This window comes from Aureobasidium namibiae (assembly GCF_000721765.1).
Source record: "Aureobasidium namibiae CBS 147.97 unplaced genomic scaffold scaffold_1, whole genome shotgun sequence".
Lineage (NCBI taxonomy): Eukaryota > Fungi > Ascomycota > Dothideomycetes > Dothideales > Saccotheciaceae > Aureobasidium > Aureobasidium namibiae.
Window position 1 is genome coordinate 1,262,731 of NW_013581208.1, and position 16,994 is coordinate 1,279,724.

The following is a 16,994-nucleotide window of genomic DNA, read 5'->3' on the forward strand; positions in this document are numbered from 1 at the left end:
GATATGGTTGTTGCGGCACTTGCAACGGTGCCAAATAACACATCTATAAAGTGCAAAGGGCGCGCATATTCCATCCACTCAGCAAAGGAGCAGAGCTTCAATCATACCCAAGCTGAAACACGCGAGGGAAAGGGTTCTTACACACTCCAAGACCCAATACTGCTGCAAGGTGAGTCCCTTTCATTCCCCCCTCCATCCACTATATTCAAAAAGGGCTGGGTACCTACCTTCGCTCTGCCTCGTTGCCTGTCACGCGCCTTCCCTTTTCTTCACCAAGCTTCTGTCATTCTTTGTTTCTTGTTTCTTTCGGCCGAATCTCTGTTCACTTGATCAATTCAAGTATCTCGCTCGACAACAATACATCTTTGTCATTGTCGCTGTCAGGTGCTATTGATTCAAGACTTTGAAAGTCAGAAGACTCGGGTCTTGGACATTGTTTGCGCTTCAAAAGCTCTCCATTCGCTCCATTGTTTTGGAAAATCGCCTATCGCTTTCACACTTTCCCACATCGACAGCATCAGCAACAACCTTCCAGACACTTCTCGGTGCAGGCACTGATACAACAACTTAGTCTTTTACACCCTTCAAGCTCTCCTCCTTTCTCAAACTTCGAACAACCCATCATCTTTCTTATCACCACAAACATGCGCGCAATCAGTCCGCTCTCGCTGATCAGCGCCGTGACCGCCTTGGTCACCTTGCTCTTGGTGCTATCGCCATCACAGGCATTGGCCTCTCCCGTCTCATCGGTCAAGAGGGCCACGTCTTCAAACTACTGGCTAGCAAATATCAAGAGACAAGGATCCGTGGCATTCGGTACCGACTCATCTTACGCCGTCTATCGCAATGTGATGGACTACGGCGCCAAAGGTGATGGCTCAACAGACGACACAGCAGCTATCAACGCAGCAATTTCTGCCGGCAGTCGTTGCGGTTGGGGCTGTGACAGCAGCACAGTCAAGCCTGCTCTCGTCTACTTTCCTCCTGGTACATACATGATCTCTCAACCCATTGTCATGTTGTACTACACTCAGCTCGTCGGAGACGCGCTCAACCTACCCGTCCTGAAGGCCACTGCTGGCTTCCAAGGCATGGCTGTTCTGGATTCTGACCCCTACGATAGTAGTGGTGCCAACATGTTCACCAACCAAAACAACTTCTTCCGTCAAGTCCGCAACTTCAAGATTGATTTGACTGGCATGCCTCAGACGGTCGGTGCAGGTATTCACTGGCAGGTCGCCCAAGCAACCTCCCTCCAGAACATTGTCTTCAACATGATACCCGGAGCCGGCTCCAAGCAAGTCGGTATCTTCATGGACAATGGTTCTGGTGGTTTCATGAGCGATCTGGTCTTCAACGGCGGTAACTACGGAGCCTTTTTGGGCAACCAGCAGTTCACCTCGCGCAACTGGACCTTCAACAACTGCAACACTGCCATCTTCATGAACTGGAACTGGGCATGGACTCTGAAGTCGGTCTCGATCAACAACTGCGCTGTCGGTCTCGACATCTCTAACGGTGGCTCTACCAACATCCTGATTGGCTCTGTCATCCTGATGGACTCCAAGCTCACAAACACCCCCATTGGTGTCAAGACCTCGTTCACGGCCAACAGCGCTCCTGCCACTGCGGGTACTCTCATCATCGACAATGTTGATTTCTCTGGTTCGACCACCGCCGTCGCCGCTGCTGATGGTAGCTCTATCCTCGCGGGTGGCAAGGTCGTTGCATCATGGGGCGAGGGACGTCAATACGCCGGTACTTCTGGCTCTCGTGTCCAGGGTGCTCTCGCTGCTCCTTCCAAGCCCGCTGCCCTCCTCGACGGTTCTGGCAAGTTCTTCGAACGCTCCAAGCCCCAGTACGAGAACTTGCCTGCCAGCGCTTTCATCAGCGTCAAGACCTTTGGTGCCAAGGGTGATGGTGTCACCGATGACACTGCTGCTATTCAGAAGGCCATGGCCGGTGTCAACGCCAACCAGATCCTTTACTTCGACCACGGCGCCTATGTCGTCAGCAAGACTATCAGTGTTCCCAACAAGATCAAGATGACTGGTGAGATCTGGCCCCTAATCATGGCTACTGGCAGCTTCTTCAGTGACCCTTCCAACCCTCAACCCGTCTTTGACATCGGCATAGCCGGCCAGTCCGGTGCTGTCGAGATCACCGATCTTATCTTCGAGACCAAGGGCCCTGCTCCTGGTGCGATCATGCTCAAGTGGAACATGGCTTCAGCCCAAGGTGCGTCGGGTATCTGGGATGCTCACGTTCGTATTGGTGGAAGTGCAGGCACGGGCTTGCAGAGCGACAAGTGCTCCAAGAACCCCTCGTCCACCGCTGTCAGAACCGGTTGTGAAGGTGCTTACATGCTTTTCTGGGCCGGTACCAAGTCTTCGGGTGTTTACCTCGAGAACACCTGGTTCTGGGTCGCCGATCACGAGCTTGACCTTCCCGATCACAACCAAATCGACATCTACAACGGTCGTGGTGTCTACATCGAGTCTCAAGGCCCTGTCTGGCTCTACGGTACCTCTTCGGAGCACAACATCTTTTACAACTACGAGATCCGCAACGCAAAGAACGTCTTCATGGGTATGATCCAATCCGAGACACCTTACTTCCAGTCCAACCCCAAGGCACCTGCTCCCTTCGTGCCTCAGCGCCCCTCGGACCCCACCTTCTCGATCTGTTCCACCCAGAACCCCTCAGCACCATGCTACAAGTCTTGGGGTCTTCGCGTCGTCGACAGCACCAACGTGTTCATCCACGGTCTCGGTCTGTACTCGTTCTTCGAGAACTACAGCCAAGACTGTGTCGCCACGAACAACTGCCAGCAGAACATGATCGGTCTTGAGGGTAGCAACAACAACCTTAACATGTACGCTGTCACCACCAAGGCTTCTGTCAACATGATCACCTTGGACAATGGTGTTGCCGCTGCCCTCGACGCAGACAACAGAAACGTCTTTGGTGCCACTGTTGCCTACTACCGCAAGGGTGGTTCCTCAGCACGCGACTGTGACGATGAAGACGAGGACGAGGAGTACGAGGACTAAACGTCTCAATTCATATCTCGGTTGGCCTCCTTCTTGCACAAACATTGACCCGCTTCCTCTCCCACATCTCCGGTAGATGTGTGGATCAGCAAGCCACGACTTTTTGAAAAAATCATCCGGAATGGTTTTTCTACTTTTACTAACGAAACAGCATCTTTGTCTTACAGCAACAATACCCCCCACCGCAGGCCTCGGAAATGAAAAGAGGCCACATGCGACCAGTTCTATGGCGTTTTTGATAACTTTGACGAAACATGGAGAGCAACTACTGGGCGCAACTTTCTTCACACACAGGGTGTGTTACATGAAATGCATGTTTGGGAGGAGTTTTCTTTTCCTGCAATCTGTGAAAGACCTTGAGGGTCAAGGATGATGGAACAACAACAGATGGCAGGCATCTTTTGGACAAAAGTGGTCCAGGTGGAGGAAGAATTCAAACAGAAACAAGAAAAATTAAGGGCAGGCGACCCGCCTTTTTTTTGGTAGTTATAGTAGCATAGCAAAGAACCACACACATGTACCAACCAAGCGCGTTTGAGCGGTAGTCTTTGTCATTGTAACGTGTATGATGGCTCCTGGTCACTTGACCCCCACCCGTGTTCTCTTGATCGAATCTCGCTTTTTTTCTGTTCGGTCGTTCCTGCCTTTGCATACTGCCGTTTCTGTCTTTCGCATATCGCTGCTGACTAGCATCAACGTTGTCTGTCATGACTAGAAGATGGCGTACGAGAATACAAAGATACAGTACATGCATGGCGGTCACTCGTCAGGTCGATCATACATACACATATGGAGCATTAGGGAATGTGGTGAATGTTGGATACTCATGTCGTGATACTAGTAATCGTGCCTTCCTTGTTAAGCTGACTTGCTGAGACGAGCACCATGTATATGAGAGCTAGACTGAATGTCTGCGATGCAGAAGCCATAGGCCGATGGTTCCTTCTTCGTCCGTCGACTGAGCACTCTCGCAGACACGCTCTTTATCAGCTAACATGATGTCGCGACCATTGGATTGAGTCGACTGTGAGGCGTGGAGCTGCTCCAAAACTCGTGGCATGCGATGAGAACGTTGTGTTATGATGGTAGATAGTGGTTTATTTCAAGTCTGATAAACACCAAACTTGATGACCTCGACTTCAAGTGACTCCATGTCCAGCAAAAGCAGTTCACTGGTATCCTTGAAACGTGGTACCGAGATTATTCGACAGCTCTGACCGTCGGGTCCTTCTACGACGGTGGACTCGAAACGAGGCTGGTTGCCTACAATGTAGACGTGAGGAGTCGCTTCGATGACAAAGCGATCTTTATCTTGGAATGGATAGCACCCTGCAATTGTTAGTCCCATGTTTTGTTCAGCAGTGCGTTTGAAAACTTACACAACGTATCTGGGGCAGTGGGCGCGCTCAGCCTCCAGCGTAACGTAGCTTCCATCATCTCCATTCGATCGTCACCTTCGACGTATTTGAAAACATCATCGATCGGCTGGCCACCGGTGGCAAGGATTCTCCAACCATCCACATCGCCCTCCCAAGGATTTGTGACAGCATCGAACCAGGCCGAGTCTTCAGAGTTTGGTGCTGCCATGTAGGCTCTGCTTCTCGGGAAGAGGGCAGAGTGCATAGGTTGCTGAGGTAGTGATGTATGTGTAGGGTCCTGCTCGCCTGGAATCATGGTGATAGGTATTGAGGGTAGCAATGACTCCAATAGAGAGTCCAGACGATCGGTTGGAGCAGGGTTGTAAGCAGAAGCGTCGTAACCATACTTTTTGACAGCGGATGGCTTCTTTGCTGCCTCTTCTCCACCAGGTATGGGATTCGCTGCAGACAGAGAGTTGCCAGCAATCAAGAGTCGTGATATGCTCGATATTTTGTCTTGCTCGGTTGGTGAGGCCGACTCTCCGAGAAGGTATTCGACAAGCAAGTCCAGAGCCATTGTGTCGCCAGAATTACCACTGACACCCAACGTCGAGACGATAGCAATCTTGCCAGCCTTCTCCTTCTTTTCAGCCTTCTTCTTGCTTGCGGCGTCGCTCTCGCGTAATGACCATCGCTCGGGCTGTGGTGCAAGCTCAGGCAGCTTGAGATCGATGACTTCGAAGTCGCCATTAGCGTTCTCTGTTCCCATGACCGCCACGATGCAGCCCGTCACCAGTAAACACGAGCTAAGGAAACTGCCCGTCAAGCGTAGTCGACCAGATTCGTCTTCGAGCATGATTTGATCGCTTTCTCCAGACGTGAACTTCAGCCGAGGGGGCGGTGCGGCAATCCAGTGCTTCAGAACAAGTCAGTATGGGCATAGCAATTGGTCCTTCTGGAAGAACTTTACATGTTTCGAGATGTCGTCGAGAATGTTGGGCTTGAGAGGCATTTCCATGTAGACGGTGCCGGCGACCCAGACCAACTCGCCTTGTCGGACGTCGAGCACACGATCGACTTTGTGCACCTCATCTCCGCCAATCTATTGGTATCCTTTTAGCATTCTCTTGCTACCGGTCTGCTCAGGACGCTGACCTCGAAACCATCCCACGCTTCACTGGCAACACGTTCTACGGCAGGCTTGAGGACAGCCAGACGAGCAAAGTACATGTCGGCATATTGTTGTTGGTAATGCTTCTGTTGACCTTTGGCTAGATGGAAGGATCGGAGGGGGTTGTACGACGATGGCGTGCGCTCCAGAGTCTGGTATTCCTCATTTCTGCGAGATCAGTCAGCTTTCGTCTTCGGTCAAACGTAGCCTTCATAAACGCACGAGGGAGATTGTAATAGCGCATCCACAGAATTCGAAGGCGCCATGTCGCAATGCAATGTATTGCAACAAAGTGATGACCGCAAGATTGTCCAAGAGAGCTGGCAGCCGCGTTCGAGGAGACGCGTCGCAGCTTCCCTTTTCACGCGTGTTCAATTTCATTTTCCAATTTGGACAGGATGATCTCAACTTTGGTCGTGATTATCATACATCTAATATACAGAGAGGAGTGGTCTATTTACAATGGGTATATGGCGACAAATCCAACTTTTTCAACTTTTTACGCTGCCGCTGCGGCAACTTCTGCCTCAGATTCGACTTCAGTCGGGGCAGAGCCGCCCAGCCCAATCTCCTGCACCTTCCAACCTTGTGCCTCATCCACAAAGCTCTTGCGAGCTCCGAGAACAGCCATGCTGCTGTTGGACATGCCGTCTACCAAGAAGCGTTCCGCTGCGTCGCGCACCTGCTCCTGTGTGACATCCAAAAGCTGCTGTCGGCGTGTCTGCTCCATGTCTGGAGTCACTCCGCTGACGAACCTGGTCATGCCTTCCTCACTCACGCTTCTGGGTGCGTCGAGTGCTTGGAACACCGACAGCTTAGCGTCTTCAAGATCACGATCAGTCCACTTTCTCTCCACTGCCCACTTTCCAACATTGTCCAACACCTTGATGGTGTTTTCAGGGTTGGGATCGCGGTAAGAATAGAATCCAAACACACCATCCAATGCGCGAGAGTAGGCTCCACCTCCGTATGCTCCACCACGCTCGCGGATCTCACGATGCAGGTGCTTGTGTGTGAGCAGTTGTGCGAGAACTGCCAACGGTGCGCCGGATGCATCCGTGTAGGGAACAGTAGGCAAGGCGAGACCCGAGTAGTAAACTTGGTAAGGGAGAGAGAAGAACGACTTGGCAGTGCGGGTCAATGTCTGGCTTGATTGCGACTGAGATGAAAGCTCAGACGACGATGAGAACGTGCTGCGGAGGAAGCCCTGGAGAGCTGCTTCGTTGATGCTGGTTGACTCGGCCCCGCAAGTGATGGCAACTCTCATGCTGGACACATTTGCTGCAACGAGCTGTTGGATGGCCTTCAGAGGCTGGACGATATCGTCACCAATCTCGGGTCGTGATGCGAGGGACACCATGTGCTTGATCTGACTGATACCTCCAGTCTGCTCGAGCAGGTTTCCGTGAGGGCTGATGCCAGCCTCAGCGACACGCCTGGCATAAGCGTGACCTGACTCGGCGATGGTATCGACACCACCACTGGCAGCGCTCTGGACCAACTCGCGAAGAGAAGCTTTGGCCTTAGGTCCGTCGAAGTCTGTCTCCAGGATGATTGTTCGGATCAGGTCATACATGGCGGGGACGTTCTGGTCAAGTGCGAATCCTGATAGACTCAAGCCCTCTTCGCAGGCCTTGGTGTTAGTAGGAGAAGTACATGCGTGGTAACCGAACGAGACGCCACCAGTCTTGAGCTTGATCAGATCCTCGATCTCTTCCATCGACTTGGTCTTGCTACCAATGCGCATCAAGGCGTCACAGAAAAGAGGGATGAAGGTGCGTAGCTCTGTTGGCAGGTCCTTGAATATGCTGAGAGCCCGGAAGTAAGTCAGACCATTTGTAGGAGCCTCCCTCCACTGGATCTTGACCTTGTCGAGAGAGTCCTGGCGAGTCTCGGTCATTGGCTTGGTTCGAGGAATGTCCTTGACGTGGACAGACGGCAGACAGCTCAGGTCTTGCTCCTGCATCTGTTGTTCGACAAGTTCAAGCTCTCTCTTCTTCAGCTGATCGTAAGCCTCCTGCTTCGAGCCGTAGATCTTCTCGGCCTCGGCTTTCTTCGATGCCAGTCTTTGCGCTTCCTCTGCGAGAAGATCCTCGCCATAGGTGGCGGAAGGCTCCATGGTGAATGTCAAAGTGTTGTCGTTCAACAGATACTTTTCCAACAAACTCTCGAGGTAATCTCCCTTGGCACATTCAGACTTGAAGGTATCAACGGTCTGTTGCCACGCTAGAGCGTCAAAGACATCAACTCCGTTGAACCAACCAGGCTTGAGACGCTGGATGATCGACATGCCGAAGTTGGCAGTCTTGTGCTTCAGGCTAAGCTCGAGCTGATGCAGAATACCATCAACCTTGGACTGGTCGAAGCCCTTCTCTCTGACTTGGCGCAAAGTCTCCATGACGGCTTCCTTGACCTTAGGAACGTTTTCTTGCTTGACGCCATTGAGACCGACCGAGAAGACGCCACGCTTGCCAGAACCATCAAAGCCAGTGTTTGGTGAGAAGTCGGGACCGAGGCCAGCCTCAATCAGGTCGCGGTAGAGGGGTGAGCCATAACCATCCATCAACAATGAGGAGATGATGGAGAGCGAGAAGTTCTCAAGGACGTTGGCAGTGTTTCCCATGAGCCAAGTGACAGAAGTCTTGAATTGAGAGTCGGCGGGGTTCAAAGGATCCAGAGGGCCCTTGACGGTGACAGAGCGAGGACCGTCATCGAGGCTTTCAGGAACCTTGATGTCCGAGTCGATAGAAATTCGTGAGAAGCTGTCGAGCTCCTTGCCGATGGATTGAAGGTGGTCATTAAGAGGCAGGTTTCCATAAGTCAAGACCTTTGCATTGCTGGGATGGTAGTGGTCGGCGTGGAACTTCTTGAGTTGTTGGTAAGTCAAATCGGTCATCTTTTGAGGATCGCCACCAGAGTTGTTGAGAGCAGGGAACAGGTTCTCATGGAAGCGGATGTAGTAGAGGTATTGCGAATCGGACATTTGACCCTTCATCTCATTGTATACAACACCCTTGAAGATGATGTCGTCTGAAGAGGGGTTCTCAGCCTGAGGGTTCTCGGGACCAAGACGCCATCCTTCCTGGGTAAAGTCGTGCTCTTGAAGAAGAGGGTGAAGGGTAGCATCGAGGTAGACGCCCATAAGGTTCTTGAAATCTTGTGCATTGGTCGTGGCAAAAGGGTAGGTGGTATGGTCGGACGAGGTAAAGGCGTTCATGAAGTTGGAGAGAGATCGCGGCAGCATCTTGAAGAAGGGATCGCGAACAGGAAACTTCTGACTTCCGCAGAGAGTGGTGTGTTCCAAGATATGAGGGACACCGGTGGCATCTGGAGGATTCGTCTTGAAGCCGATGGAGAAGACATTGTTCTGGTCGTCTCGGGCAATGTGTAGGTAGTCGGCGCCGGTACGCTCATGGGTGAACTGTAGAGCAGTAAGTTCGAGCTCCGGGACGTGTTTGGCACGCTTCAAGGTGAAGCCATGTAATTGATCGCCGGGCTTGGGATAGTTGGACAAGTCGGTTACGGAAGCATAAGCTCGTCGCAAAGCTGGTAGGTTGGTGTGAGCAAGGCGACTCGGCCTTGTAGCTAGCCTGTTGACTCCGCGCAACATGTTCGAGTGGATCAGCGCTTCTGATCTTACAGACTTGGAATTCGTGGTCAAGAAAGAAGGCGAACATGACCATGACCAAAGAGGCAGGCACGGACCAGGTGGGTGAACGGGCTGGTTCTTCCGTTCGCACCTGCCTCTTTGCACAGCGACGAGGCCGAGTCTGATAGTCCGACCGGCACACGACATACCTCTGTGAACGAGTGCTTACCATCCCGACACTATTCCTTGCTCCGTCCGCTTCGCTTACGACACTTGTCCGACCTATCTGTATACCCTGTCTGCTTGCCCGCCTGGCATCCGTAGTAGCAGGCCTGTCGTAGACCCCTCCTACCCATTTGGATATACCCACGCTATCGCTACCCTCCATTCTATCGCTATTTCGACCCGCTGGTCGCCACTTGGATCTCTCTTTTCATTCCCCTTTGTCGCCCCACCGAGACAGGCACACCCGGATCTTCGCTGTGCCCGCCTGTCTCAGTGCGCCAACTTGGACTTGCTCCTTGCGCAGAACTGCCCCCGATGCAAGGGCGATCCCGACCTCCTCCACTAGACATTTAGAATATTCGTTCGACGACTGAGCCATGGCCCAAGTCGCCTCACAACACCAACCCCACAGCTCACGCGCTTCGCCTGCCTCTGTCCACGAACACCGCGATGATGCTCCCTTACCCGCCGCCCCACCGCCGCCTCCGAACAATGCCTCTGCAAACAAGAAGACCAAGCCCAAGAAAGGTGCCGCCGATACAAATGACGCACACAAACAGCTCCAGGCCAAGATTGCTCAGCTAGAACAAGATGCTACCGGCAGGGCCGAAGAGGATGCCGAGATTGGTGTGTGAACGATTGCTATCATCTATCGCATCCATGTATACTGACCGTAACAGATCGGGAAGTCAAAAAGGCCAACCGCGATCTTCAAAATCTCCTTCAGTCCATGGATGGTCCGATATCCAAGATCGAAACGGTTCAACGAAAATACTCAGAACTCCTGGCTGAAATGAAGAGAACCGAACGAGAGCACATCAAGGCAAAAAAGCGAGGCGACCAACTACAAAAAGACAAGGACACCCAGCGATCAGAGCTCACAAAGGCAAACTCTATGAAGGAGAAGCTGGAGAAGCTCAGTCGCGAGCTGACCAAGGAAAACAAGAAACTCAAGGTGCGCAACTGCTGGGAACTGTCAGCGTGATGCGGCGTATTGATTGTCGACTAGGAGGATCTCCGCGAACTCAAAGAAAGTGCAGCAGACAAGAACGAAGAGCTTCATCGTCGGCTAGAACGAATGGTGGACGATGTTGAGCAAGTTATAAGCGATCGCAAACTTCCGGATCGACCCACCGGCGAGATGGAGGAAGACAAGCTGTACGCCCATCATCCCCCGCTCTGAGCTTCACTTGGTTCTTCACTTGACTGACACTCTGCGTAGCTTCCGAGAAAAGTTCAAATCCTTTGTCGAACAGTACGAAATGCGTGAAATCCAGTTCCACTCACTCCTCCGCAGCAAGGAGCTTGAAATCCAGTTCCATCTCGCCCAACAAGAACGACTCCGCAAGCAACAGGATGCAGAATTGAACAAGTCGCACCAGTTGACCCGTCAGGTATCTACCTTTTCCCAAACAGAGAACGAACTGCGCAGTCAGCTGAATATTTATGTGGAGAAGTTTAAGCAGGTGAGACCTTTTTCCAAACATGCTGCACTCGTCCATGTCCTTCTTCCTCTGTAGTAGAGAGCCCCCGCCCCTCTCTATTGCCGCCAGTCCAGATCAGACCGCCCCCAACGACCCACTTCCCTCCCTCTTTCCAACTTAGGCAGTGCCATCTCACTCACTGACCGCATTAGCAGGTCGAAGACACCCTTAACAACAGCAATGATCTGTTCCTTACCTTCCGCAAAGAGATGGAAGAGATGAGCAAAAAGTCCAAGCGCTTGGAGAAGGAGAACATGCAGTTGACACGCAAGCAAGAGGCCACCAACAAGAACATCTTCCAAATGGCCGAGGAACGCACTCATTCACAGCAAACCATTGATCGCTTACACAAGGAGAACGAGAAGCTGAAGAAGCTCTGTCGCGCCATGCAGACCAACGGCTACGGACGCGCAGATATGGTCAACGCCGCCCCTGGAGCACCAAACCCGGCCCACCACCCGGACGAAGAAGACGAGGAAGACGACCTGGCCGAGACAGACTCCGAGTACGACGAATACGACGAGGATGAGGAGGGCAGTGTCGAGGCCGAGTACGATGATGATACCGAGGACGAAGCTGTGGACCAACGACCTCGCACATACGGCCCAGTGCCACCACCTCCTCCGCCACCGCCCACAGGCGACTTGGCCCATGGTGCAAATGGCAAGGCACGACAACCTCCACAGCCTGTGAATGGTGTGAAGCATTAAAGGAAAAGGAAGAAAACAACGCATTCATTTGCGGAACCCAATACGTTGCGACGTTTGTCTTGTTCAAATCCTTCTTCTTGTCGCGAATGTGAGAGATCACTTTATACCCATCAAAACTTCGATAGACTTTTTCTGTCCTTGTCCCTCTTTCCTCCTCCCTCTCATGAACATCTCTATAAACCCCCCTCAAAGCGTGAGGCAGATACACTATCAGGCGTCAACCAACATATACTCCATTGTTGGTATCCGACGAGACAACCGCGCAAGATCAATAATCCCGTTCTCCTCTCCCCTCGATCTTTCTTCTTTTTCGCTTCACATCTCATTTGGCTAACCCCCCATTTTGTCGCGGGTTCTAGTGGAATTGAAACGAGACGGAGACGGATTGAGAATGAGGGCTCGTGGAAGCTCTGGCTATTGCAGACCCGCCTGTATTTGAGTAGCACGCTGGCGGACTAAGTTTCAGAGTACATTTCCTGGTCTGGATATTGTAATTTTATTACACACATGTGACTGGCATTGTCACTCTTTGTCTTAATCAATATGTCACTAGTCCTCATTTCACTACTATTGAAAAGAAAAGACCAATTTTTGCACATCTTGAATAGTTCAAAGCGAGCCTAACTATTTCGAGGCTTTGTCTGCATCCAGACATCCACTTTGATCCTAAGACCTTGATTTTGCGCAACCATTTTCCCTTCATTCAAATGGCTCATTACGCACTCGGACTCGAAGTATATGTGCGCATGAGCGGTCAGGATGTGCTCTCGTCCATCTCATGATGTTTTATGGCTGTGTTTGATCGCGATGACATCATCAAAAGTCGTGGTGGTGTATCGGTAACATTGTAGCCTTCCAAGCTTCAGCGCCGAGTTCGACTCTCGGTCACGACACGTCTTTTTGCACTTTTGAGACCACAGGGATGCTCTATTTGACGCGGCGGATTTGATTCTGTGTCTATCCAATTTTTTGGTCGAGGTTTGAATTAGTTACAGTGAGGCTTCACCGAGGCTCCAGAGGTTGCGTGTCTCTGTCGAGCGGTCTGTCGAGATGCGTGGTGAATGCTTTGGCGTGTGACCCTCACTTACGACCTTCACGTTGTGTTGTTCGATTTGAGGCATACAACAACTATTGTTGATGCGCTGGATACGATGACGGAAACTTTGCTTCTTACTTGAACTTTGGTTTCCATTTTCGCTACACTCTGGACTTCAGTTCGTGGTTCCTGTTCTCCTTGAGTCATCCTTGTACGGTCTCAGTTTGATTGGCGAGGTTATATATTACAAGGCGCAGGCGAGGACGACATGAAGCATCCGAGACTTCCAAGACACTTTGGGCTATGTCTATCGTACAGGATTTCAGACATGAAGCCCTGCTCAAACGCGAAAACATGGAACTGCTCCAAGCCATCTCCCCATCTCAGCAGAACTCAAACAATATATCACCCCTCATCAGCGTCAAGGCCTTGTTAAACTCCCAAGAATCGCTATTTGCAAAGCGATAACTCGTCAAACAAACCGGGTCCCCTCTCAACCCCTTACACCCTTTCGTACAGCCCAAGCATCTGACCCTGACTCTGACAACCAGTCCTCTCCTATCTTCCATGCGACGGAAACCCTCTACTGCATTGTTGGCAACCAGCATTTTCGAGACTACCCAACAAGCATGAAAGAGATAACCAAGCTCCTTAACAAGGGGGGTGATCCTCAGCCATCGGCCACTTTGGTTGCTCTGCTGGTCAGGCCGTTTTGGAACCCAGACATTGATGACAGCATTGATGAAACAAAACTGATAGATCTCTTGAGTTATCTGGGGATGGGTGTGGAATAGGGAAGGCAACACACGACCACCGTTCCGCCATTTGTGGCAGGTGATGTTGTGTTGTTTGTTTGAGATTGCGTATCTGTAGACTTGTAGGCGGAGTTCGAGGGGTAGATCGAGGAAGGGGAATATTTTTCGCTTTTTTCGTCGTTGGAGTTCGTTTTTCCTCTCTTCGATTAGATGTTGACATTGCTTTTTGTTCCTGGGGATCGAGAGTCCTTGGAGATCCAGCCTGTTGGCGAAGTCTTTCACCAGGGACCATATCTTCATGATGGGCAACGTGGATACTGGAAGCCGATGAGAAAGAGGAAGTCCCTGACAGTCGAGCAATATGGCGACATGGATGACTGGTCACTCGCTTCTAACCACAGTCATACAAGAAAATGTCCGGTCGGAGCTGAAGATAAGTATAGGCGATGGCTTAATTTGAGCAAGTTATCGTTACAAAGCCTCAAATGTCAGCCAAACAACAACATCGATAGCGTCTCGCCAAGTTATGCATTTGCTTCGACGGTGACCGTATGCTCATGGCTGGCGAAGTGTATCCCAGGTTGTAGTTCGAATTTAGGATCGATCGTGATTTGGCACGAGGCTATCCGCCATGGCTGAGATGGTAGATGATGATTTTTGATCAGTCATTGTTGCGATAACTGATTGCGAAGATGATACATAGCGTGACAAAAGATTACCTTGAGCATCAGCAGCATGGAAGGTGCGACCGGGTGTTTGAGCTACTACCGTAACATTCAGCTTTTGCTTCTGTGTGAGAAAAGAGGCGGTTACGAGAGAAGGAAACTGCGAAGGAGAGAGCCCGAGTTGAGCATAAATCGTTGAGAGAGCTAATGAAGCTGAGATCTAGAATACAACATCGATATGAATCACATCAAGCCTCCCTACAAGCATTAGTGCACCAGAAGCGTGCATCGAAAAAGTCATGACAAGGAAGAAAGATTACTCGACAATCTCGAGGTCACCGTCACGGTGCTTGGCGAAAACATCCTTCCACTCGTCCCAGATACGCTTGAGCTCATCCACGTATTGTGCGTGAATCTCATCGACATAGTTGGAATCAGGACGCTCCTGTTTGCGCACCATGATTGGTCGGCCAGCGACGATGTTGAGTGGACGCCTGTAAGGCATCATGCCAACATCGTAGTTGAAGACACCACGTGCGTGGAAGAGCGGGATCGTGAAGCCCAAAGCCTTCTTGACCAGTAGTTGGAATTTGTGGATCGTGGGATGTGCTTGCGGGTCAAACTGCTCGTACAGTTCGTTCTCGCCAAATGCAAGTACAGGAACGAGATCAGCACCAGTCCGGATGGCGAGCTTGACGAAGCCCTTGCGACGAGCGAGTACGAGTCGCAGGCTGTTAGGCTGAGCATCGAGTGATTCGCGAGCACCACCAACGACGATCGTGATAGCACGGCCCATGCCCTCACCGTTAGGACCACCCTTGGAAAGGATGTTCTCACAACTTTCACGCGAGACCGAAGCCAGACCAAGGCGCAGAGCGTAATCGCGATACAGCGGGATACGGAAGTTCGAGTCGAGAGTCAAGAGAGTGTTGGTGATTCCTGGGAACAACTGCGCGAAGCCAAGAGCCTCGGTCGCAAAGGCGACAAAAGCACCGTGGCTGATAATTCCGTGCGGATGGTAGCCAAAGACGTACTTGCGAGTGGCAGGTAGCTCTTGTGAACGGTGCAGACGAGCAGGGAAGTATGATGCGAACAGAGACCAGACCGGGAGTCTTCGCAGCCACTCGGAGCGGTACTTGAGAGAGCCAGAGGTACCAGCCTTGGAGAAGAGGACGTAGAGGAGGTAAGGCAGCAGTAGAGGCCAAAGCACAGGAATGGCGCACAGGATGAAGAAAGCGGCAAGGAACATAGCGATACTCAAGGTGTGGACAAGGACCATGGCTGTCTGTAGGCGACGCTGGAGAGGAACGTTGAGCGGCGCCCATCTTATGCTGAGATATGTGTTAGCATGGCAAGTGGAGGGGGATGCTTGTCATGACATACGCCGAAGTCTCCCAGCCTGCTCCAGCTCTTCTTCCACTGACAAGCTCATCTTTAGATGCCTTTGGTTGTTCTTTCTTCTTGGGGGCTTCCTTCTCATCTATCCTTAGAGCTTCCTCGTATGAGTCGTCAGGCTTCACGCTGGTCAATTGCTTGCCATCAGGACTCTCGAACTTTTCGTATACAAGCTTCTGCTGCATGCCATTGAAACCTTCCGAGACGGTCATCATGGGACTGTTAGACTTGTTGGATCTCAGGGAAGAAGTGCGCTTGTGAGGGCGATGGAGCTGGGCGGGGCTCTTAGGCGACTCGCTGCGACCTTGTCCTGTGAACTCCTCGCCGTTTGCATGAGCCTCATGGCCCTCGCCAGGGTGGAGATCGATGACAGGGTGTGCTGCGGTGTTGACACCGTCTTCGGCCATGTCTGCCCATGACTTCTCCTGCTGCTTGGTAGAACGGGTACGGCGAGGTTGAATTGGCGTTGATGGAAGTGATGGCTGTTTCTCCTCCTCGTCTAGCATTTCCTGAAGTGGACGAGGTTCGATGCTGCCCTTTCTTGAGAGCTTCCGCGTCGGAGGAGTTTCTTTGATGGATTCTTCGTTGATAGAGTCGTGGCCATTTTGGTCGAGAGCTTCGTGAGCTGCGTCGGCGAATGACTTGGGTGGAAGGTGGTGTTCCTGGCGCTCCTGAGGATCGGCGGGCTCTGCGTTCAGAGACATTTTCCGTGTATGACTGGACAGCAATAAAAAACTGCTAGATGGCAGCGTGGAATTGAGTCTGTCGAGCTCTCAGGAGAAAGTTGAGCTCACCCAGACACTTGGAGCGTCATCGCTGGTGACGTATCACGCATCCCAGATCCTTCACTTCCCCAGCCTTGTGTCGCACACCTGCCCACCATCTTGGTCCCCGGTCGATCCCGAGAGTATCTTGCTTTCTACGTGCAATGTCCTTCGGCTTCATTGTCAAGTAAATTGTGGCGGGCAATTCATTGTTGTGACCATTTTACACAATTACTCATCCAATTCACTAGTGATTTGAAAGCTTGAAAGCTCCGAGAGGAATGGGGCCCTTAGCCTCGAGTCTCTGGAACGACCGGCATTCATTGATCCGACGACAAAGGAGCCCTGAATTACTGTAGCTACGAAGCAGGGCTGTAGGTAGAACTCCGATGGAACAAGAACAAAGAGATTATTGAAGCCTCGTGCGAAAAGAATCGAAATTATTCCTATGACCTGGAATCAAAACGAAGCTCCTCAACAGCTGATTAGACTGCTACGACGGGGAATCGAACCCCGGGCACAAGCTCTCAATTCAATGATTGGAAGGCTAGTATGTTACCACTACACCACCGAAGCTACTTGGTAATGACGTGGCAAAGTTGAGTCAATATAGCTAGCGACAATGACTCAGGCAGTAGGCTGGCTGGAAACAGCTTATATGGCGGTCAATAATGGCAGTGAGGTCGAGTTCAAGGTCCCAGGCTTTAGGCATGGCTAACTCCTAGCACGACCATTTCGAACACACACTGTACCAGAAGTGGGTAAGGTCTAAGGCGATATAGATGAAGC

At 51.5% G+C, this 16,994-nt stretch overlaps 5 protein-coding genes across 5 annotated transcripts; 2 read left to right on the plus strand and 3 right to left on the minus strand.

The window, feature by feature from the left end:
* Nucleotides 1–644: 644 nt before the first annotated feature.
* M436DRAFT_68974 (pectin lyase-like protein) lies at nt 645–3,053 on the plus strand (the record flags this gene model as incomplete). The annotated part of the gene is made up of 1 exon (XM_013576790.1): nt 645–3,053. The coding sequence occupies one exon, from the start codon at nt 645–647 to the stop codon at nt 3,051–3,053; it is 2,409 nt and encodes an 802-aa protein (XP_013432244.1).
* Nucleotides 3,054–4,155: 1,102 nt separating this feature from the next.
* M436DRAFT_77670 (uncharacterized protein) lies at nt 4,156–5,848 on the minus strand (the record flags this gene model as incomplete). The annotated part of the gene is made up of 5 exons (XM_013576945.1): nt 4,156–4,382; nt 4,433–5,327; nt 5,382–5,513; nt 5,567–5,750; nt 5,805–5,848. The coding sequence occupies 5 exons, from the start codon at nt 5,846–5,848 to the stop codon at nt 4,156–4,158; spliced, it is 1,482 nt and encodes a 493-aa protein (XP_013432399.1).
* A 233-nt stretch (nt 5,849–6,081) lies between these two features.
* On the minus strand, nt 6,082–9,192 carry M436DRAFT_77671 (uncharacterized protein; the record flags this gene model as incomplete). Its single annotated transcript, XM_013576946.1, has 1 exon — nt 6,082–9,192. One exon carries the CDS (start codon nt 9,190–9,192, stop codon nt 6,082–6,084), a length of 3,111 nt encoding a protein of 1,036 aa, XP_013432400.1.
* A 581-nt stretch (nt 9,193–9,773) lies between these two features.
* Nucleotides 9,774–11,590, plus strand: M436DRAFT_68976 (uncharacterized protein; the record flags this gene model as incomplete). Its single annotated transcript, XM_013576791.1, has 5 exons — nt 9,774–10,023; nt 10,077–10,351; nt 10,406–10,554; nt 10,619–10,862; nt 11,036–11,590. 5 exons carry the CDS (start codon nt 9,774–9,776, stop codon nt 11,588–11,590), a joined length of 1,473 nt encoding a protein of 490 aa, XP_013432245.1.
* A 2,772-nt stretch (nt 11,591–14,362) lies between these two features.
* M436DRAFT_36380 (diacylglycerol O-acyltransferase-like protein 2B) lies at nt 14,363–16,145 on the minus strand (the record flags this gene model as incomplete). The annotated part of the gene is made up of 3 exons (XM_013576380.1): nt 14,363–15,377; nt 15,430–15,745; nt 15,836–16,145. 3 exons carry the CDS (start codon nt 16,143–16,145, stop codon nt 14,363–14,365), a joined length of 1,641 nt encoding a protein of 546 aa, XP_013431834.1.
* Between the last annotated feature and the right edge of the window lie 849 nt (nt 16,146–16,994).